This window comes from Halichoerus grypus, chromosome 1 (assembly GCF_964656455.1).
Source record: "Halichoerus grypus chromosome 1, mHalGry1.hap1.1, whole genome shotgun sequence".
Taxonomy (NCBI): Eukaryota; Metazoa; Chordata; class Mammalia; order Carnivora; family Phocidae; genus Halichoerus; species Halichoerus grypus.
Window position 1 is genome coordinate 97,274,265 of NC_135712.1, and position 23,069 is coordinate 97,297,333.

The following is a 23,069-nucleotide window of genomic DNA, read 5'->3' on the forward strand; positions in this document are numbered from 1 at the left end:
TGTGCAAATAAGATAAATTACTGGTAAATACACGTCTAAAGGAATATGTTTTCTAAAAAAGAGTTGGGGGGGCGCCTGGGTGGCTCAGTCGTTAAGCGTCTGCCTTCGGCTCAGGTCATGATCCCAGGGTCCTGGAATCAAGCCCCGCAGCAGCTCCCTGCTCAGCGGGAAGCCTGCTTCTCCCTCTCCCACTCCCCCTGCTTGTGTTCCCTCTCTCGCTGTGTCTCTCTCTGTCAAATAAATAAATAAAATCTTAAAAAATAAAAAAGATTTTTTTAAATTACAAATATATTTGAAAGATGAAACACTTTCATTTTCATTACTTTTTAATTTTAAAAGTATTAAAATAGATCATATTAAAAGTTGAAAATCTAAACACACACTGAACTATGGATTTTTTGGTTTTTCTTTCACCTCCAACAAAAAATAGCCTTGCTTTGTTGTTGAACTTCCAGCTAACTATGATGGATCAGAAAGAACATGGCCATTAGAAGAAGATACAGTTGATGCTGAAGTCCATGTTTACCATGTAGTTTCCAAGGTGATTAATTTCTCTGAGTCTCTATTTCCCTAATAAACCTATTTCACACCTTTTTGGGAAAACTTGTCCAGTGAGTCATATAGTCATACATATTGTACTATGGAAAGCCTGCAAGAAACAGCCAGAATGGTTTTGGTGGTTGTAGAACAGTGTTGTTATCTTCACTGTTGCTATTGTCATCCACTTCATCATCACACTTGCATTTATTAAATATTTTATCAAGACCCTGGTATGACTCTAAGCATTCTGCATAGATATTTCATGCATTCTTTACAACTAATCTATGTAAAATGCATTAATATCCTTATTTTACAAATAAATTGATGATTGGAGAGTTTAGGCAAATTGCCCAAGGTCACATAGCCAATAACATTTTTAATAAATACTTTTTCTGCTTCATTTCTTGATACTAAAATTGCTTCTAAATTATAGTACCTGAAATAGCAGTTTAGAGGACTTTAAACTGTGAGATAAATATATTGTTGGCAGGAATACTCCTTATCTTCTTTAGATAGCTACTATTTTTATGTAGAAAATAAACTTTTATCCCACCTCTCAGATCAAGGACATTTTAAGATTTCTAATTTCAAATATATATACTTATTAATTTTATATATTTCATAACATTTATTTCATATTTATATATTGATATAAATGTTCAAAATGTATCTGATCATAGCAAGGTAATTATTTCTGTAGCTCTTATCAAAAAACAGCATACAACTTAATAGAAAAAATATTTTTAATTCTTCAGCATTACTTCAGATATTTTTGCATAAAATTCATGAAAAAGTGTCCAAGGAACACTTCCTTTATATTCACAAGTTATTGAATCATACTAGCCAGTATAAAATAATTATCTTTTTAGCTTTTATTATGGTACATCTGCTTTGAATATAAGAAGTAAAATCCTGTGACTTGGCTGCAATTTGCAAGTCATTCAGAAATTACATTCATCATCGTCACTAAGGAAGAATCTGGAAGGAATTGCCTGAGCTGTATTTAGCATCTATGAGAACTGCACAGTCCACTCTGTTCATCCTTCTCACATTTCCTTTTCTAAGGAAAAACCAGGAAACTATAGCCAAGAAGCAGCACATAAAGTAAGGTTTGCTTTCAGTACCCTTCAGCTCACCTCAAACTCTTTACTGTGACTCAATAAATAGGCAGTTCTGAATTAGTACATGCTTTTCAAAGATGTCTGGTTGTACTACTTGTCTTTCTTCATAGACAATATTACTATATGAATTTTTAAGGTCTGTTACTTTGTTTATATATTGTCTATCTCCACAGATTAAAATGGAACTCTGTGATCATGGAACTTCTCAGTCCTATTCACTGCTATATCCATTGTCCAGAGAGGAGTTCCCAGAACAAACTGGCAATAAAATTCAAAATAAATAACAGCTTCTTGGAAAAAAAAAATTAGTTTGATATTTTATTGTGGATTAAAAAAATTCAACAAAACACTATCATGTGATACATCTACAATTAAGAATAACCTCATTGTCTCACAAGTGAAGAGGTTATGATTAGTCTGGAGGACAAAAAAGGTGTCTGTTGAGGGGGCAAGTGTATCTGGCTTCAAGTAAAACAAAAATGTATCATAAAAGAGAGTTTAGATATATTCTATGTGAGGAGGAAGCAGAGAACCTTTGGTTAAATTCATACAGAGACCATTTTTAATTTAGTATTAAAAAAAAACATATATTTCTCTTTGAAAATGAATAAAAAATAGCCCCAGTGCCTGGAACTCTAGTAGGGCCTGAATACAGGTCTGTTCTATCAAGTTGAGTTAGTAGTGAATAAAGTGGTCTGGGGTTAGAATGACCTTCTCCAGAATGTGAGACACATCCCATTATGGAAAGTGCTTTATGCAGATATTTTAGAGAAAATGAAACACTGCATAGGAGATTAGACAACATTATTTCAAGAAACCTTGAGTAAAAAAATAAAAATTAAGTAATAGAAAAGAAGAAAAAATATGCAGAGAAGAGTTAATTTAAAAATAGAAAATCATTGATAATAAAACATTTCCAAGTCCACACTAATAAATAATAAAATATAATACTTTAATGAGAAATAATGAAAGGCTGACATGGGGCATCATGAAATTTTTAAATAATGGAAAAATGGATAGGATAATTTTTAATTTACTAATTATTGGTCAAATAATATAAGAATTACCAAAAAACATCATATTTTATATAGTAGGTAGCAAACAGGTATTTACTGTTATCTCTTCAATGTTCATATAGATTTAATATAACTTAGATCAAAGGTTTTCATCTTTCATTAAAATATGATTATTTTGTATGTATAACTATTTTAATGATTAGAAATTCAATATGCTTGGGTGCTCACTTTGGAAAATTAATTAAGCATCATTTGAAGCTCCATATATATGTGTATTGCAATAAAACATACTTAAATTATTTGTTGTGCTGACAGTTTTCTCCAAAAATAGTATTAATTTTACTTTATTTTCCCTAGAAACAGTGCCCTGTAAATATATAAATAAAATCACATATACATAATTTTTAATTTTATTTTGCAATATATTCATCATATTAGCTAAATCTTTCTTAGCACATTAAAAAAATTATATTTATATATCTATACATAAAATTACACTAAGTTCCAATACAGTGAATTTAATGGCCTACTTACTTAAGCAAGGTCTAGTAGGTAAAACCTTTACCAAGTAGCTTTACTGAGCACTGACTGTATTAGGCTATGGGAATGAACAAACATGTTCTCTGCTCTCATGGAGCTTTTCAGTCTAATGGAGGTGATGACTCAAATATAGGGACCTCCAGTGAATAGTGATATAAAGAAAATAACTTTGAATTCAAGAAGAATTATTTGATATGCTCAAATTACCCATTAAGGAAAAAAAATTGCAATAATTACGATTTTGTATAATTTTCTTAGAGCATTTGATTTCCCAAGTCCCTTCTACTGTTTAAGTGTTCCCTTAAAATCAAGCTATTTTAAGACATATATGCTACTACAAAACTAAGTTTCCAGGACTTTTTCTTGGCATTTCCTGGGCTTATTCCTGAAACTGTGGGCTTGCTGCCATTAACTTTACGGCAGAGACTAGAGCAAACTGGTAGAATTTGGAACACTCAAAAGAGAAGCCAATTTGTTTCAAGTTTGGGATTATATTCTATCCATAATTAATGCTAAGTCTGCCCTTTATTCAAAATAAGTGCTCTGGTGCCATTATGTGAAAGTGCCTTTGAACTTTCTGCAGATCCCTGGACTGTAGCCTCTCTGGGAAATCATGTGAGCCTATCCAAATGATAGCAGTTGCTCTATTGTCACTAGAAAACAAAAATAGGTACAAATATAGTGCATTTTGACACTTGGAAATTAGGCAAGATATCTGGATGCAGTTGCCAAGCTATTAAAAGAGAAGAGAAGAAAGAAAAGGAGGGAGGGAGGGAGGAAGAACAGGTTTCTGCTTCTCTCTAATAAGCTTCTGCACAGTGGAGGAAACAACCAACAAAACTAAAAGGCAATGTACGGAATGGGAGAAGATGTTTGCAAATGATATATCAGATAAAGGGTTAGTATCCAAAATATACAAAGAACTTATAAAACTTAACACCCAAACATAAATAATCCAATTAAAAAATGGGCAGAAGACATGAACAGACATTTCTCCAAAGAAGACATGCAGATGGCTAACAAACACTTGAAAAGATGTTCAATATCACTGATCATCAGGGAAATAGAAATCAAAAGTACCGTGAGATATCACCTCACACCTGTCAGAACGGCTAAAATCAACAACACACTAAGCAACAGGTGTTGGTGAGGATGCAGAGTATGGGGAACCCTTTTACACTGTTGGTGGGAATGCAGACTGGTGCAGCCACTCTGGAAAACAGTATGGAGGGTGCTCAAAAAGTTAAAAATAGAGCTACCCTATGACCCAGCAATTGCACTAGTAGATATTTACCCAAAGGTGGTAAAAATACTGATGTAAAGGGGCACATGCACCCTGATACTTATAGCAACATGATCAACAATAGCCAAATTATGGAAAGAGCCCAAATGTCCATGGACCTATGAAAGGATAAAGAAGAGGCAGTGTATCCATATAACGGAATATTACTCAGCCATAAAGAAATAATGACCTCTTGTCATTTGCAACAACATGGATGGAGCTAGAAATTATTATGCTAAGGAATGTCAGACAGAGAAAGACAAATACATATGATTTCACTCATATGAAATTTAAGAAACAAACAAAGGGGAAAAAAAAGAGAGAGGGAGGCCGACCAAGAAACAGACTCCTACCATAGAGAACAAACTGATGGTTACCAAAGGGGAAGAGGGCTAGGGGCATGAGTGAAATAGGTAATGGTGATTAAGGAGTGCACTTGCTGTGATGAGCACCAGGAGATGTATGCAAGTTTTGAATCACCATATTGTACACCTGAAACGAATATTACCCTGTATCTTAACTAACTGGAATTTAAATAAAAACTTTAAAAAATACTAAATAAATAAATAAATAAATAAATAAATAAATCCGTCTAGGATTCAGCCCAATTCATTTTCTGGAACGCTGGAGAAGGCTAAACGTTGCCTGGTATTCCTCTTTAACTCTCCAAATAATTAAGCAATTCCTTCTGTCCAAACAATGCAGAGGACAGAAGAAAGATTAATTTTCCAGACCATGAAAGCTCTGTTTATCCATAATACCATACTTTGCCAGGATAGTAAAGATCTTAGAGATCTTTTGTTTGACAACCTTTTGCCCTTTCAGCTGATGAACAACTGAAGATGAGCAGCGCAACCCAATTGCTAAATGGCAACTGCTCATTGGGAATCAATTTATTTGCATGACTCTATCCAACTATTTCAGTGAAGTATTTAGGAGAATGGGTTAAGTCCAATAGCCACTTTAAAATACTAATTGAGACGTAAAAGTTCTCACAAAACAGAAAATGTGCTTTAAAGTGGGCATCTTCTTCCTAGTTATAAATTTAGAAAAAGAATACTACATCTCAGCAAAGGTGAAAATGTGTAGGAAGATTTAGATTTGGATTAAAAGGAGAAATATGTTTATGTGTATTTGAGACTTTTTTTACGTTCCCCCCCCCCCGCTTTTTTTTCCCTAAATATGATTGAGTTCAACAACACTGATTGATAACCAGTGTCAGGTTCTTTGTTAGGGGTTAGTTAAAAAAAAAAAAAAAAAAAGTTTAGACAAGGTTCCTGACACCAGGGAGCACTCAAGAAATCTCCCTTTATCTGCAATATTCAGCAGCTTGACTTTTTAGGATCATCCTTTAGACTGGATGTTTCTTTCTTATTTGCCAGGCATCCACTTTCATAGCACACATCTAGCTGTGTTAGATCATAATTGGCCTTTGCTTATTGCCAGGGCTGAAACCTCAGCCCATCTCTTGTATACCTTCAGTTACAACAGCTGCTAATTATTCTCAAAGTTAGAAGATGACCTGCAACTAAACAGATCTCATTTCCCTAATGGTATTTATTTAACAGAAATGTAATCTGTTCCTTTTTATTAATGTTGAGTGAAAATAAATCTTTCCCCTTTTTTTTTCTTCCCTCGAAGGTTTAGCCCATTGATATGTTTTGCCTTTTGAGCAGATTGGGTTGCAGGATCATACAGTTTACACATTTCCTTTAGGATTCTTCTCTCTTCTTCCCTTCCCTTCCTGTCTCTTCCCATTCTTCTGGTCTCTCTTTGTCTCATAAAGACCTGTACTCCTATTTCTCTGTGAGGTTGACAATATATCCCAATCCACTACTTAGGAATGATGAAATAATAAAAATTTAATAACCAACTTGACCATGGACTCTACCCACACAATAGATTTAGATGCAAGAAATCATTGTTAGAGCATTTCTGAATTACCAACAACTTCTGTGGTGTACTAATACAATCCTGCCCCTCTGGGTACCCAGATTCCTGCCTAGAAAAACAAACCTGTTGAAGGAGGAAACTTGACAAACCAATGAATCTAGGGAATTGTTCTTCAGTAATTACTTCTCTCATCCTCACAGTTTACAATGGAAATGTCAGGAGATGGAAGGAAGCAAGTAATAAAAGTGAACTAGATTTAGATATTTGCATTGACTATAATTTAAATTGCAAATAATCCACTTAAAAAACTCTCTGTGCACAACTACATGATTATACAGTACATATTGCTTTAGTAAGTAATATTTTTGCCCTTATTGCCTACAGAGGGAAAACAGTACAATCATAAAAAACTTTCTAACAAACTACAGTAAGGCTAGATGAGGGGCATAAATGAGCCTGGGAAAAGAGTTGAGTTTCAGTTTGTGATCAAGGCTTACAAGAAACTCATGCATATTGTGACTCCCCCTCAGCTGATGTAGGGCTTTGACATCAAATGCATTATTATACTAGGCACTTGAAGAATCAATGAGTTTTCAAGTTTTCAATCTGAGAAGAGTATTACCTACAAGCCTTTTTTGTCATCTTAGCACAGGAGAATGAAGTTAATTCCTCTCTTCTAATACTGTGAAAATTAGTATTCTACGACTGATACTGAATTAATCTAAAACATATCCAAAATTCTGAAGGCTGTTCACTTAGTTATTTTAGCAAGCATTCATTGAGCATATACTTTCTGTGCAGGCTTATGATAGATGCTGAATGTGCAAAAGTGAATAATATGTGATTTGCTCTAAAGCTCAAAATATAGTTATTACCTATATAATTTGGCACCTTTATAGTGAGTTTCAATAGGATGATGTAAATTAAATATGTATGTGATTTACAACAATTGTTTTGGTACCTCTAATATTCAAGTTGCAGTATACACACACACACACACACACACACACACACACACACACACATACACATAATGTCGGGATTCAGATACACAGAAATATGCATGTTTGTGTGTTTATGTGTCTATATCTGCAAAGGAAAATTATTTAAATGATTCCATTTGTCTTTAAAGATTCATCTCAGAAGCTTGTAGGAAACCATAAAGTTCAGTATAAGTTTTTTTTTCTATTGTAGTATTTATGGCATTTTATTATAGATATTTTTCTTTTTTTTAATTTTTTTTATTATGTTGTCAGCCAGCATATAGTACATCATTAGTTTTCGATGGAGTGTTCAATGATTCATTAGTTGCATATAACACCCAGTGCTCATCACAACACGTGCCCTCCTTAATACCCACCACCCAGTTACCCCAGCCCCCCAGCCCCCTCCCTTCTGTAACCTTCAATTTGTTTCCCAGAGTCCAGAGTCTCTCATGGTTTGTCTCCCTCTTTGTTTCTTCCCGTTTTATAAAACTAATCAATCAACCTAGGATATAGCCTTATAGGTTAAAATGAACCCAGTATGATTGCATTATTGGGAATGCATTCATGAATTAATACTAAGTTGCTTGAATAGAATTCAGTGGCTATTTAGTTAGTTATATAATTAAGAATAAATGTACAATTAATTTATTTAATTTAAGAAAGCTATCTTTGGGTAGGTTTTAAAGATTGAATAGATTTTAGAACACTTAATTAAAGGAAATCAGCAATGGCACTTGATCAAATTTATAAATATAGTCATGGAAAATTCCTCTAGAAGGAGTCAAAAATAACTTCAAAATGTATTTAATGTCTATATTTATCCTAAGGAGTTTCCTGTATACAAAATGAAGCAGAGACCATGATCTTGAGAGAAACAGTATTTTATTTATCCTTTGCTATTTATTAGCGTCACTGTTTTACCTGTGTCTTCATATTTTTCTGAAACAGATTATATTATGAATTCATGTTCATCATCATATACTTAAATATGAAGAGAAAATTTGTTTACTATATGAAAATTGCTTTGTTCTTTATATAAATATGTCAAAATAATAGAAGCAACTTGTGAAATTTTCACTGCTGCTATCACTACTAATCATGATACTAAATAAATGTCTCCTTTTTATTTTCCTTTTTGCTCAATTTTGCTCAATTGGTTTCTAATTTTTTTCTAAGAATACTAAACCTGCACATCTCCCTTTTCAAATGTCAACCTTCTAGGCACAAGTTTACGCTATCTTATCAATTATTTTATTTAAATGTTAAACTATCGTGGTAAAAAATAGTTCACACGTAAGGCACATGTTAAAACTATCCCACAGTCTCTTACAGCCTTATTTAAAAACTAATTTGAAGAAGAATTTCATATTACTTGGGGCTCCAAATACTGATTTTACTAAAATTGGAGAAAAGGCCATCTTTGAAATATAATTTCCCATGTGGTGGTAGTTTTTAAATATGAAGATTTACTATAATTAAAGGAAAATGAGATAACTTGAACTATCAGTTGTGATATTTCTTATTTTTCTATTCATATTTCTTGCCTAAATACTATGAGTCAGGCACGGTTGTAAACAAAGCAACCAAATGATGATTTGCATGGAGCTTACCTTCTGTCTTAGTCCATTCTGGTTGCTATAACAAAATACCACAGATGTGGTAGTTTATAAACAACAGAAATTTATTGCTCACAATTCTGGAGACTAGAGGTCCAAAATTTAGTCACTATAGCATAGTCATCTTCTGGTGAGGACCCTCTTCCTAACCAATAGCCAGCTCCTTTTCACTGTGTCCTCACATGGTGGAAGGGACAAAGGATCCCTCTGAAGCCTCTTTGTTAAAGGCACCAATCCCATTCATGAGGACCTGCCTTTATGGCTGAAGCATCTCCCAAGGGCTCCGGTTCCTAATATCATCACCTTATTTCGGGAGCACAGAATCATTCAGACCATAGCACTCTGTAATGAGGGAAAAGGAAAATTTACAGTTAAAATCAATTTTGAATATTACTCAGCCATTAAAAATATGAAATCTTGCCATTGGCAACAACATGGATGGAGCTAGAAATTATTATGCTAAGTGAAATAAGTCAGACAGAGAAAGGTAAATACCAGATGATTTCATTCATATGTTGAACTTAAGAAACAAACTTATAAACAAAGGGGGAAAATAAGAGAAAGAGGTAGGCAAACCAAGAAACAAGACTCCTGACTCGAGAGAACAAACTGCTGGTTATCAGAGGGGAGGTGAGTGGGGGGGATGGGTGAAATAGGTGATGGGGATCAAGGAGGGCACTTGCTGTGATGAGCACCAGGTGAGGTATGCAAGTGTTGAATCACTATATTATACACCTGAAATTAACAACTAATTAGAATTTAAATGAAAACTTAACATTTTGAAATATGAGGAAATCAAGACTGGCTATTTTAGTGGAGCCAGCAAAGAAGGCCTGTCTGAAGAGATAGTAGGATGAGCATAGAACAAGGAGATACAATCTGGGAAGGGACAGGTGCTGTATATCCTATGAATTAATTTATTGCTATGTGTATATTGTTAAATGTCATTCCTGTATTGAAATTTGGAAAGTGAGTCACAATTTTGGTATTCCTGGGGAATACTACATTAGAGAGCTTGTGAATCCATTTAGAAGGCAGAGATTCCCTCAGGAAAATAAAGATTAACCACTAAATTCCAACTGCCTACTTCCAATCTGTATTTGGATCTCAAATTTCATATATGAAGAACTAAATTCTCAATATTTTTCTTCAAACATCCTCTTGCAGCAGTTTCTATCTCAGTAATGGCAACTCCATTCATCTTTCCAGTTTCTCAGGCCAGAATCCTTAGTGTCATCCTTGCCTTTTCTCTATTTCTACTCCATTGGCTAATTGCAAGGGCACTGTCTACCTTCAAAATACATTCAAGATCTAACTACTTCTCTCAATTTCTACTACTACCTCCCTGGTTCAAACAACCATCATCTCTCACCTAAATTATTCCCGTAGTCTCCTAGCTGGTCTCCCTGCTTCTGACCTTGGAGTCTCTGTAGACTATTCCCAGAATTCCAGCCAGATGATCTTTTTAAAAAATATTAAGTGAGATCTTGTCCTTTCTTTGTGCAAACCCTCCAATTACTTCTTCTCTCATTCAGAGTAGACATAAAAACCTTACAAGGACCTACAGGTCACTAAATAATGTGGCCTCCTGTCGCCTCTCCAAACGTGCCTCAGAATACTCCCTCCTTGGCTGGCTCCACTCTAGGCACACTCTCTCACTCAGTTTTCTTGGAAAACCCAGATGCTCATCTGTCTTAATAGCCTTTGCTGTCTATTCCTTCTGCTGAAATGCTCTTCCTACAAAACACTGTATAGATCACTCCTCTCTTCCTTCAAGTCTCCACTTAAAAGTTCCCTTCCTCTCAAATATTTCTGTTTCCTTACCCAGAGGTAGCCAAAATCAAGGTTAAGGGCTCAGGCCTTCAGATTTCCAAGTTGGCTCAAGATTTCTTTCTTTAAAAAAAAAAGGGTTTATTTATTCATGAGAGAGAGAGGGGGAAAGAGAGAGAGGACAGGAGGAGGAACAGAGGGAGAAAGACAAGCAGACTCCACACTGAGTGCCGAGCCCGACATGGGGCTTGATGACCTGAGCCAAAACCAAGAGTCAGACACTTAACTGACTGAGCCACCCAGGTGCCCCAAAGTTGGCTCAAGATTTCTGACACCAGTTGCAAGTTCAAGGTCACCAGGGTCACCCTCACTTCAGACTAGCTGGCTACAAACTTGAGATCCCTAAGGACTTCCTCAGATTTAATCATGCCCTCGAATAACTCACAGAACTCAGGAGGGTGCTATAAATACAATTGCAATTTTTATATAATAAAAGGATATATGTATCAGAACCCATCTGGGTGCCTGGGTGGCTCAGTCAATTAAGTGTCTGCCTTTGGCTCAGGTCATGATCCCAGGATCCTGGGATCGAGTCCCACATCAGGCTCCTTCCTCAGTGGGGAGCCTCCTCTCCCTGTGCCCCTCCCCATACTCATGCTCTTTCTCGCAAAAATAAATAAATGAAATCTTAAAAAAAAAAAAAAGAACCCATCTAAAGAAGAGATACATAAACAGGATCTGATACTCACAGGATTCCAAAGGTAAAGCTTCTGTAACCTCAGAGATGCATTACCTTCAAGGCATTAATTATGGCAATGTGCACATGGAGTATTGCTAGCCCAAGGAAACTCACCTGAGCTTGAGATCCAGAGTGTTATTGTAGTTTCATTATATAGGCATAATCGATTAATTTATTAGCCTTTGTGGTTGAACTCAATCTTTACACCTCTCCCCTTCCTGGAGGTCAGGTTATCACCTGACTCAAAGTCCCACCCTTCTTCTTTTTTTTTTAAAGATTTTATTTATTTATTTGACAGAAAGAGACACAGCCAGAGAGGGAACACAAGCAAGGGAAGTGGGAGAGGGAGAAGCAGGTTTCCCGCTAAGCAGGGAGCCCGATGCGGGGCTCGATCCCAGGACCCAGGGATCATGACCTGAGCCGAAGGCAGACGCTTAACGACTGAGCCACCCAGGTGCCCCAAAGTCCCACCCTTCTAATCACATGGTTGGTCTTTCTGGCATGGCCTTCCTTCCACAAGATTATCAGTGTGAGCAAGCCCACCCTGAGTCAGACCTTAAGTAAAAGCCATCAGGTGCCCACCATGAGTCACCTTGTTAGCATAAACAGGTACAGTGCAAAATTCCAAAGATTTAGAGGTTACCTTGCAGGAATTATGGACAAAGGCCAATGAAATTCATGATTACACACTCCTTCACCACTGTCCCCTCTCTAGCAGCTATTATATATTTTCCTTCTTTGTCTTATTTATTGTCTCTCTTCCTCAAAGTAAGAAAACTGCAATAGGCAAAAATTTCTATTTTTGTCTTTGTTGATTTTCTGTGACTTAAATAAGCCTGACATAGTATGCACTAAATTAATACTTGTTGAATGAATAGATGAATTTTGTTTTGCTAAATTCAGATTCTCTTATAGCTCCTCTATTCCTTAAATTAAAATACAATTTTATTCAAGTGACTTGACATAGAATATAGATCTATGAATATTTGGGGCGCCTGGGTGGCTCAGTCGTTAAGCATCTGCCTTCAGCTCAGGTCGTGATCCCAGGGTCCTGGGATCGAGCCCCGCATCAGGCTCCCTGCTCGGCGGGAGGCCTGCTTCTCCCTCTCCCACTCCCCCTTCTTGTGTTCCCTCTCTCATTGTGTCTCTCTCTGTCAAATAAATAAAAAAACTTAAAAAAAAATAAATGAATAAATAAATCTATGAATATTGGTATATCTAAGAAATTATCCGACATAATCTGTATTCCCTTTGTCCTCTCAGGACAGTAGAATATTTCAGCTAGCCTTCCAATTTACAACTACTAATTATGGCTTTATTTTATTAGATTGTAAGGCACACGGAAATATATTCACTTTAAAATCATTGTATAGCTTTCTTAGACATCACTGTCTCTGAATTCTTAATCAAAAAGAATCTTAATTCCTATGTTAGGATTGATGGGCAATCCTGGGATTTATAATCCCAAGAAAACTTGACGCATGGAGCTGAATGCATACTACTTCTTCATATCAGGCATCCTGAGTCAATTAATGTGTTTTTTATAAATCTGTTCATAAAATAAGATCTCAAATCTGTGCTCAAATATCAATGACAAGCAGTAATTTTCTGAAATACAGATGTTAGGAAAATATTCTGCCTTTTTGGTTAAATAAGCTATGTCTTAAAACTTTTCGAACCTACATAAGAGGAAAAGTGTAATGGCTGATCTTTAGACCACTTCTGTATACCACAAAGTAGAACAAACATCTCATAGTAAAAATAGAGCAGAGATTTTTCTATTTCATGGAAAATTTTAGGTATTATCGCTTCAAAGTCTTTATTTTGTGACGAGAACAGGAAATACTTTTGAAAAATAACAGAGCCAAGATGTTTAAATATACCTTATAATTCTGAGATTAAAATTATATAGTGTTTCAGAATTGCATATCTGGAAAATGTGTTGTATTTCACAGTCTTTAATTGATACAGATAGAGAATTATATCTCTTGTTAAGTTTTAAATTCTTTGAAGATTCCTTCAGATTATACAGTAAAATGCTCCATCACTTCAACAGCTATTTCAATCACTTTTTGAAAACTGTATCTATATCCATAGGCAAAGGAATTTTATTATCTCTGGATTGCATTTTGGAATGTCATGAGCTATTTCATAGGACAAAGTTTGTCAAATGAACATGAGCAGTGCCAGTAGGGCTTTGCTCTTGAACTCAAGTACGAGGCAGCTTTGTTCAAGTCACCATTTGCAGAAGCCAGAAATGAATGAGCAGTTAAAATGGTGCCATAAGTTAATTAGAGTGGAATTAGAAGGAAAGTGGGCAATTTAGGAACATAAGAATTGCTGTACCGAATCAGACCAATGGTTCTCCTGGTTTAATATCCAGCCTCCAGCAGCTGTACTTGTAAGTTTCTAAACCTTTAAAAGAAAGGGAAAAGACTACATAATTCACCTAGACAAGTGTGCCATCTGTGATCTGGAGAAATTTTCCTCATGACGTCTCTCAAATAATACCCTGAAGCAGGAGGTTTCAATCCTGTTATGATATTGGTTTACCTTGAATAGCTCTGGTTATTAATAATTCTTTTTAATCATCCAATTCCTGCATAAAATCAACTAGTCCATCAAGAAACTATTTATCTCCAAAGCTCCTGAATTCATGGTTGAATATGTCTGCTTCTATGATAAAAGGATACAAGTTCTTGATGGCAAAATCTGCTCTAGACAACCATGCTCAGTGAATGCCTGCTTCTCTTTCCAAAATCTACTGGGTTCACAGGCTTGTGGCCAAAAGAAATCTTGTACTGCTGTCCCTGCTCCCAACTTTTTATTTGTTACCAATCTACAGAGCTATTTGAATGATGAAGAAATTTGCGCACTGAACTTTTAGAAAAGTTCAACTGCAGTTTTCTTACATGATTTTACTTGAGGTAGAATGAATCCGAGAGGAATGAATTACTTATCCTTATCACTTTAGTCTTTGTTTATGATAGAAGTACCTGTGACTACTTTATAAATTTCTTGGTTATTTTGGATAACCTCCAGGTCAATATTTCTAAAATGTTATGTTCAAAATAAACCATTTAGTCAAAAATCCCTCAAGAGTAGTAAAGGCCAGGGGCGCCTGAGTGGCTCAGTCGTTAAGCGTCTGCCTTCGGCTCAGGTCATGATCCCGGGGTCCTGGGATCGAGCCCCGCATCAGGCTCTCTGCTCCGCGGGAAGCCTGCTTCTCCCTCTCCCACTCCCTCTGCTTGTGTTCCCTCTCTCACTGTGTCTCTCTCTGTCAAATAAATAAATAAAATCTTTAAAAAAAAAAAAAAAGAGTAGTAAAGGCCTACAGTAACAGTCTAAACCATTTTCCTAGGCTGTCAGATCTTAATGTGATTAACACTAATATCCTAAAGCTATCACTCTAATAGGATCTCCTCTATCCTGTATTCCAAGAAAACTAGTTTTTTCATTGTGTTTTGACCTAAGATGAACACTCATTATTTATGTATTTTTTTTTTAAAGATTTTATTTATTTATTTGGCAGAGAGAGACACAGTGAGAGAGGGAACACAAGCAGGGGGAGTGGGAAAGGGAGAAGCAGGCCTCCCACCGAGCAGGGAGCCCGATGCAGGGCTCGATCCCAGGACCCTGGGATCATGACCTGAGCCGAAGGCAGACGCTTAACGACTGAGCCACCCAGGCGCCCCGAACACTCATTATTTAGAACAATGTTAATTCTGTTCCCTTTCTTTTTTTAAAGATTTTATTTATTTATTTGAAAGAGAGAACAAGAAGGGGGAGGGCCAGAGGGAGAAGCAGACTCCCTGCTGAGTAGGGTGCCCCCATGCAGGACTCAATCCTGGGACTCTGGGATCATGACCTGAGCCGAAAGCAGTTGCTTAACCAACTGAGCCACCCAGGCACTCCAATTCTGTTCCCTTTCTCTAGCTTTCCCAATTTCTCTTTCTGGTTCAGTTCCTTATTTACTCTCCTTACTTCAGCTAGAAGCTCTTTCCTTCAGGTAATTTCTTTTCAAACATGTAGTGATTATTCCCTCTTCTGACAATTTGTGTCCCTTTGTTTATGTTTGGTTTAGGCTACCATATATTGGTTCTTTTTTTTCATGAATGGTCTTCCTTGTAAATTCCCTGGGGGAAACTATATTTCCCATGTTTATTTGTATTTCCAGATCCTAGAGCAATGTCTATCTCATAATCATAGCATAAAAATATATTAAAGGGAAATCTATAGAATCACCAGTGACTACTTGGAGCCACTTGCAAAATGTTTACTCTTTGTGTTTGTGTGATCTAGTTAAGACCATATTATTGAGTGCTACAAAGGTGTAAACAAACCCCCAACTATACATTTCTAAAAAAATAGAATCAAGTGTTATTGATGTAAAAATCACAGTGAAAGATATGGGAAATATCGGCACAAAAAGAGAAGCTGAGAAAGGGAATCTGAATTGACCTAGCCCATGCCCTTGGGAAATGAAGGGATTCCAAACTTGACAGCTGGGACAAAGGCAAGGGGGTGAAATAGAGGAGGGAATTCCTAAGAAACTGCCTCTAATTCCTGTTGGTTAGCTCATGGGAAGACTAAGTGAGAGTAAGCTTGGAAATATGGGTGGCACCATGTTTGTTAAATTTATCTGAACCCGTTGGGAAATTATTGAAACATTTTTCATCGGTGAGCAGATCTACAAGAATGTAAGATCAACTTAAAAGTGAGACCGAAGGAAGTTTCCTACAGTAATGAAGTTATTGCATAATAGGATGTGTAATCAGTCAAACTCAGGCAGTAATGACAAGAACAAATAGAATGAGGGCACCTGGGTGGCTCAAATGGTTAAGCGTCTGCCTTCGGCTCAGGTCATGATCCCAGAGTCCTGGGATCGAGTCCCACATTGGGCTCCCTGCTCCTTGGGAGCCTGCTTCTCCTTCTGCCTCTCTCTCTCTGTCTCTCATGAATAAATAAATAAAATCTTAAAAAAAAAAAAAAAGAACAAATAGAATGACATGGATGCAAGATACTGAGCAGAAATGTACTAATGTTCACCGTGAGAAGATTGAGTCTGAGGTAAAGGAAGAAAAGGAGACAAAAGGAACATTGCCCCTTCGAGCATGTTTAAGTGTGAAGAAAACATTAGCATTCTTGAAATAAAAAAAATATGTTTTCTCCCTGTATATTAAGCAGAAATGCATGTAAAAGTTTTTCTTAAAATTTTAATTCCTACACTTTTAATTTAGTGCTTCAGGTTGCTGAAAACATTCCACCCAGTTCATTTTTACTTGACATCATCAAAACAAATCCACATTTTTTTCTGACATTTAAAAGCTGTTGTTGGTTTTTGAGCACACTATTCTCTTTATCTAACAATGATTTCAGTAGAACTCTAATGTCTCTCTTTAATTTTTTAGAAATCCAGATGGAAACCAGAACAATAGCACAAGATGGCCTGCCTTCAAAAACACAGACCAAAAGTATTTAACCTTGAATACAGAGTCACCAAGAGTATACGCTAAACTGCGTGCTCAACAATGCCGATTCTGGACACTATTTTTTCCCAAAGTCTTGGAAATGACAGGTGTGTGTTTTTTTAGTATTTGGTCAAATAATTGGTTGTGGATTATGTAAAAGGGAGAAAAGGTAGCCTATCCAAGGCACAGTGATGGTGTTAATCTGTGAATTTACAATGACTTGATTCCAGTGAGTACATTACTTTCACAACTTTTCTTCCAGCAAGTTTAGATATTTGAGGGCTTACTACATGAGCAGCACTTTAGTAGTAAAATAAAGAAACTAAAGTAGAGATTTTCCCTTAGAGGAACATAAAACCTCATAATGGAACTAAAATAGGGCACTACTTGCCTATTCAGCTTATCTTTGTGGAGTTAATTAATGGATAAATGAATAAATAAACATAAAATAAGCAATGTATAGAACTAAAAATATAATTAATAAAATATAGAATGAATATGATTTATACTCAAAGAGAGGTAAAAACAAATTTATTGATAAATAGAACTCTTGATTTCTAAGGGAGGAAAAATACTCCAGAATTTAAATATTTAAAAACACAATCCAAATATTTTGAGCTTAGAGCACATGAGCTCATGAGCACATACAGATATAACACAATCCAATAAACAGACAGTAGTTTAGTTAACTAATCTTTAGGAAGGGATTCCTTAAGTTTATATAAGAGAACTAGGAAAATTGGTTCAAATTTTAGTGTTATTTCAAAATTCATTAGTAAGAAAATATTTAAATTAACTTGAAGGAGCAGCTTGAATGATCGCCTCTTCTGTGAGGAAAATGACATACATATCTCATTCACTTGCCAGTTTTAAAATGCCCAGCTGTTTCTAATCCATGTGACTCCTCAGACCTTGATTTTTCAAGTAAAAGTAATTAACTTTCAACCATCAGATATATTGCTGCACAGTTTCCTTAGACTTTACCACTCTGTTCATCATAATACTCTGTAATTTGGGGGCCATGTTAGATATTACAATAGAGTAGATGCTTTAGTTTCCTGTTTAGAGAGGTTGGGGGTTAGTTTCAGGCAAACATGGGCATCTTAGAGCTGTTTTTGATTGTTTAATACGCTTTTTAATTATCAGACATTACTCACCAAAATTATAATTATGTACTCCATCTGTTTGGGAGATGTTTCTGATATACCAGTGCTCTGTGTATTACCAAATGTTCTGTGACATAATATATACCCAGAGATGGGTTTCTGCATCCCTTGGCAAAGCTACAGAGCTGCCCTTGTGTCCTCGGGGTGTGAATAACAATGAGGTAATGTGTTTAATCTGCCAAGAGACCAAAAGAGGTACCATTTAACATAACACAGACTACACGTTCTTAATCTTTACTTAAAATATCTTTAAATGAGAAGGTCGTAATTGAGGGACAATGAGAAGGGGTGGGGAGGATTTTAAATGACTAACTTATTACAAGCCAAACTGACCTGTTCTGGCTTGAGCTTCTGTGGTCTGTTGCTATTTCTTTGTTGATAGAGTAAAATTTAACTATCAGCAGTTTTTGAAGATGTACTTCATAATCTCTATCTCTAAATACTCAACTGCCATAAAGCATGTTGAATAAACAAACTCCTAAGTTTTTGGCTAGCTGCCACGCCTTCCTATGCAGTGCAGAATCACTTTCTAGTTTGAGCAACACTGAGCTGTATGGAAATAGCAGGCCTGGCTCTGAATTAGTACCGTGCTCTGGGATTGTTCCAAAGCACCTTAAAAACATAATTTTATGCTTTAGCATTTTTTCAGATAATTCCTCCCAAAAAGATTATATTAAATATATTTTATAAAATGTAAAGTAAATGCATGATAGGATTGTTGTAACACGGGGAGCCTGGTGGCTCAGTCGTTAAGCGTCTGCCTTGGCTCAGGTCATGATCCCAGGGTCCTGGGATGGAGCCCCGCATTGGGCTCCCTGCTCTGCGGGAAGCCTGCTTCTCCCTCTCACTCTGCCCCTGCTTGTGTTCCCTTTCTCGCTGTGTTTCTCTCTCTGTCAAATAAATAAATAAAATCTTTACAAAAAAAAAAGATTGTTGCAACATCAATATCCTCATTAATAATCAAAAATGTTTTACATTTAAACAGAACCAGTTTGAAGTTATATGTTTTTAGGTTTAGCAAATGAATAATGTAGGGGATTAAAAAGATTAAGAACACATGTTCTTACCATATTTTGTGTATTTCAAGGTGCAAAACCTCACACATTTCAGTATTCGATATTTTGAAAATTGGGGTTATTCACATGACCTGGGCTGAAGTTCCTATGGAAATATTATGTTTTTTAAAAAAGCAGCTCTACATGTAAAGGAAAATTATTGACTGGGTTTCTTAAAGGTAGAAATGTTTACCTCACTCATGATGGAAACCCAATGAGCTTTTATAAGTACCACTTGAGCAGTAGTTTACATTTGCGCAATAAATGTTCTCAAATAAAATGATCCTTAACCTGTTTAAACACAGGAATTCTGGCACTTAACATTTAGACTATACTTCAGCATATGCCTGTGCTATTAGTGTGTGCACCTGCAGGAAATAAAATGTGCAATATTTGTTTTAAATGTTCTCAAACTCAAAATTTTCACTAGAAAATGTAACTGCACAAAATATTTCACAATTGTTTGAAAAAGAAAGAAAAAGAAATAAAGAAATGACCCATTCAATGTCAATAAGATATCAATATTTCTCACTAAAAGTGGAAGAGTAAATTTACTTTGACCTTCAAATCCTCCCAATGAAGAAAAATATTAGATCCAGTAGTTTTTGCTTTGTTTCATCTTAAAAATACAGGCATACATTGAAGACATTGCCAGTTTGGTTCCAGACCACCACAGTTAAAGCAAGTGTCACAATATCCTGAGTCAATGAATTTTTTGGTTTCCCAATGCATATAAAGGTTATATTTACATGATGCTATGGTCTATTAAGTGTGTAGCAGCATTATGTCTAAAAAAAAATGAACACATCTTAATTTTGAACACATCTATTGCTAAAAACACTAACCATCATCCGAGCTTTCAGTGAGTCATAATCTTTTTGCCGGTGGAGGATCTTGCCTCAAATGTTCATGGCTGCCGACTGATCAGGGCTGATGGTTGCTGGAGGCTGAGGTGGCTATGGCAATTTCTTCAATAAGACAACAATGAAATTCGCACATTGAGTGACTCTTCCTTTCACAAATGATTTTTCTGTGGCATGTGATACTGTTTGATAGCATTTGAGCCACAGTAGAACTTCTTTCAAAACTGGGGTCAATCCTTTTAAACCCTACTTCTGCTTTATCAACAGAGTTTATGTAATATTTTAAATTCTCTGTTGGCATTTCAACAATCTTCACAGCATATTCACCAAGAGTAGATTCCAGCTCAAGAAACCACTTTCTTCGTTTGTCCAAAGGAAGCAACTCTTCATCCTTTAAAGTTTTATCAGGAGATTGCAGCAATTCAAATATAATAACAATGAAAAGATTGAAATACTGCAAGAATTACCAAAATGTGACACAGAGACATGAAGTGAGCAAATGCTGTCGGAAAAATTGTGTGGATAGACTTACTTGATGTGGGGTGGCCACCAACTTTCAATTTATAAAAAATGCAGTATCTGCAAAGCACAATACAGTGAAGAGCGGTGGAATGGGTACACTTGTATGTGGTCTTCACCAGGCTTCACCTGAGTTTAGAGTAGTTCACTCTACAGTAGTAGTTGTAGTTCACTCTCATCCCACACTCAGAATCGTAACAGGACAACTAATGCGTTTCTGATCTGCCCCATAAGGAATTATGCATTCCTTGGAAACTTTAATAATTGTGTAACAAACAGGAAAATAAGCAAGTAATGGGAACAAAAGAGATTTTCAATGAAATCTCAAAGTACATGATTATTTTTTTATTATAATGATTAACACAATTCGATATCCAATTTAATCTTTTCTTCTAACTTTACCCCATGAATAATTTTGAGTAGACTCACTTCTCCTGTATTCTTTCTCAACGCCTCAGACTTGATTAAATAGACTCTGCTCTGGTGAAATGTTGCTCTCACTCTTTTGTCATCGACAAGACAAAAAGTAGCCTTATTAGTATTATTCTTTCTGTTGGGGAGAAAGCTTGACTTTTTCTTTTTTCCAAATGAGCCAACAATGTGGACAAATCAAAGATCACAAAAGTCCTGAAAAGTTGTGTCAATATATTTATGAACTACTGGTATCGATCTAGCTGTACATGGATTCGATAGGGAGCAAAGTTAAGAATAAATTTTTGTAAGAGGACAGTAAATTCATTAGTGGAGCTCCCAATAGGTGTATAGAGCTTGATTTCATAATATACACACCAGTTGATTTATCCTTCACAGTAACACTGCAAAATAGTGATCACCCACCCCATTTATAGTTGGAAAACTAATTTCAAAAGTTAAGAATTTTTTCTATGTCACTAATTTAGTCAGTGGTCAAGCTGGAATTTAACCCATGTCACTCCAAAGCCTATATATAATGTCCTTTTTTTCCACTTTGTAGTACCTTGTTAACTACAAAACAAATAGATCTACATCTCACAGATAATAAGTCTATATTCACTTAAGTAGTATTCCAGTTTGGAGAAAGAGAAGTAGGGGGAAGAAAAAAAAAACTTCTAAGTTTGGTTTTGATTTATGTCATGGGACTCAAAATTTTTGTTATCTTTTCACTATGGTATATTCAGTTCTGGGTTGTATTGGAAAATAATCAAATGTTTCATATTTTACTGTCTCAATCAAAGTTCAGCATTATTAAAGAAAAAATTACTCAGGTCTACAAAGCATTTGTACACTAAAAAGCAAAGTATTTCAATACACTAAATTGTATAGTGTTTGATTATGATACACAAGGAAATAAATTTACATTTATATGAATCAATGAATTTGGTATCATTCTATGCGCAAGAAAGGAAAATCAAATCTAAGACCTTTTCTCTGAGTATTAAAATTCATGGGGTAAGTGGTAAAGTACCATCACTTACTTGTTATATCAAAAAGTTTGTTCTTTCTGAACTTTAGAGCCCTTACTTGGCATAACATTTAAAAAAGCATTTAATTATGAAAAGATACCAAAAGAGTGCATCATTTGGTGTGATATTTAATGTCTTTCACATCTAACGTTTTTTAGAAAAGTTCTAGTGTTCACAAAATAATTACAGTCATTGACCTTCTAAAAGCCATTTTTAAAATGGGACATTTTTGTATATGTTCTCAAATATTTGTCCAAAGTCCAAGCAGTATGAACATTTCAAACTTACATATATCCTAAATTACAGGGGATATTTTAATAGCTGTATGAATGTTTTAAATATTTTGATTTTCATATAAACTAAAAATGAATCACTGAATGTGCTCCATTGTTAATAGTATGAATGAAAAGAAGACACATTTTCATGTATAAAGTAGTAAGATCACATGAACTATCTTCTCCAAATTAATATCTTATAGAATTATAATTAATTTTAAAAATTCCTAACTGTAAAGTATATATTTAAAAAAACTGTCAAGTCCTTATTTTCAGGATAGCTGAAATAACGTAAAATGTTGTTTTTTAATTCAGTGACTAGAGCACAGCATCCTAAAAGTTTAAGAAGTAAGAGAACTACAAATGTGGAAAATACTAATAGACTTAAATAATTTAAACCATCTTCTAGCTTTATCATATGTATTTATATTAGGAACATAGATACATGATTTTAGAGGTTTATAATTTAAGAGTTTCTGTTCTTCACAAACCTTACTCTTTAGTGTAATACATTTTCACATAAATCAGAATTTCAAGGTGTTTGTAGTACATAGACCATTTTTGGTTCATTGCCTCACATTGCTTCTAGCATAAACACTCCCCTCCTCTGACACATGCATACACTTTGCAAACTACTGGAAAGCAGAGATTGTCTTAGTCATCTTTCTAATTTGCAAAGCAATTAATAAACTGCTTTCATGTAGTAGCTTCCATTAACTGCTTTCAATGATTATGCATTGTTTGGAATTAAGGTACACCGATACAGAGTGAGAGT

The 23,069-nt window shown here is 35.4% G+C and overlaps 1 protein-coding gene and 1 long non-coding RNA gene across 3 annotated transcripts in view; one reads left to right on the forward strand and one right to left on the reverse strand.

Annotated features, from left to right (window-relative positions):
- Positions 1–23,069, reverse strand: part of LOC118520346 (uncharacterized) — a 593,589-nt gene that overhangs the window by 81,093 nt on the left and 489,427 nt on the right. The gene's annotated exons all lie outside the window — the stretch shown is intronic.
- Positions 1–23,069, forward strand: part of BCHE (butyrylcholinesterase) — a 61,160-nt gene that overhangs the window by 37,233 nt on the left and 858 nt on the right. Inside the window, exon 3 of one of the 2 annotated variants that reach the window (XM_036082050.2) lies at positions 16,915–17,081. In XM_036082050.2, the coding sequence (XP_035937943.1) occupies positions 16,915–17,081 (167 nt within the window). Of the gene's footprint in view, positions 1–430; positions 630–16,914; positions 17,082–23,069 lie in introns of those variants that run through there. The other variant, XM_078069579.1, reaches the window with a different exon arrangement.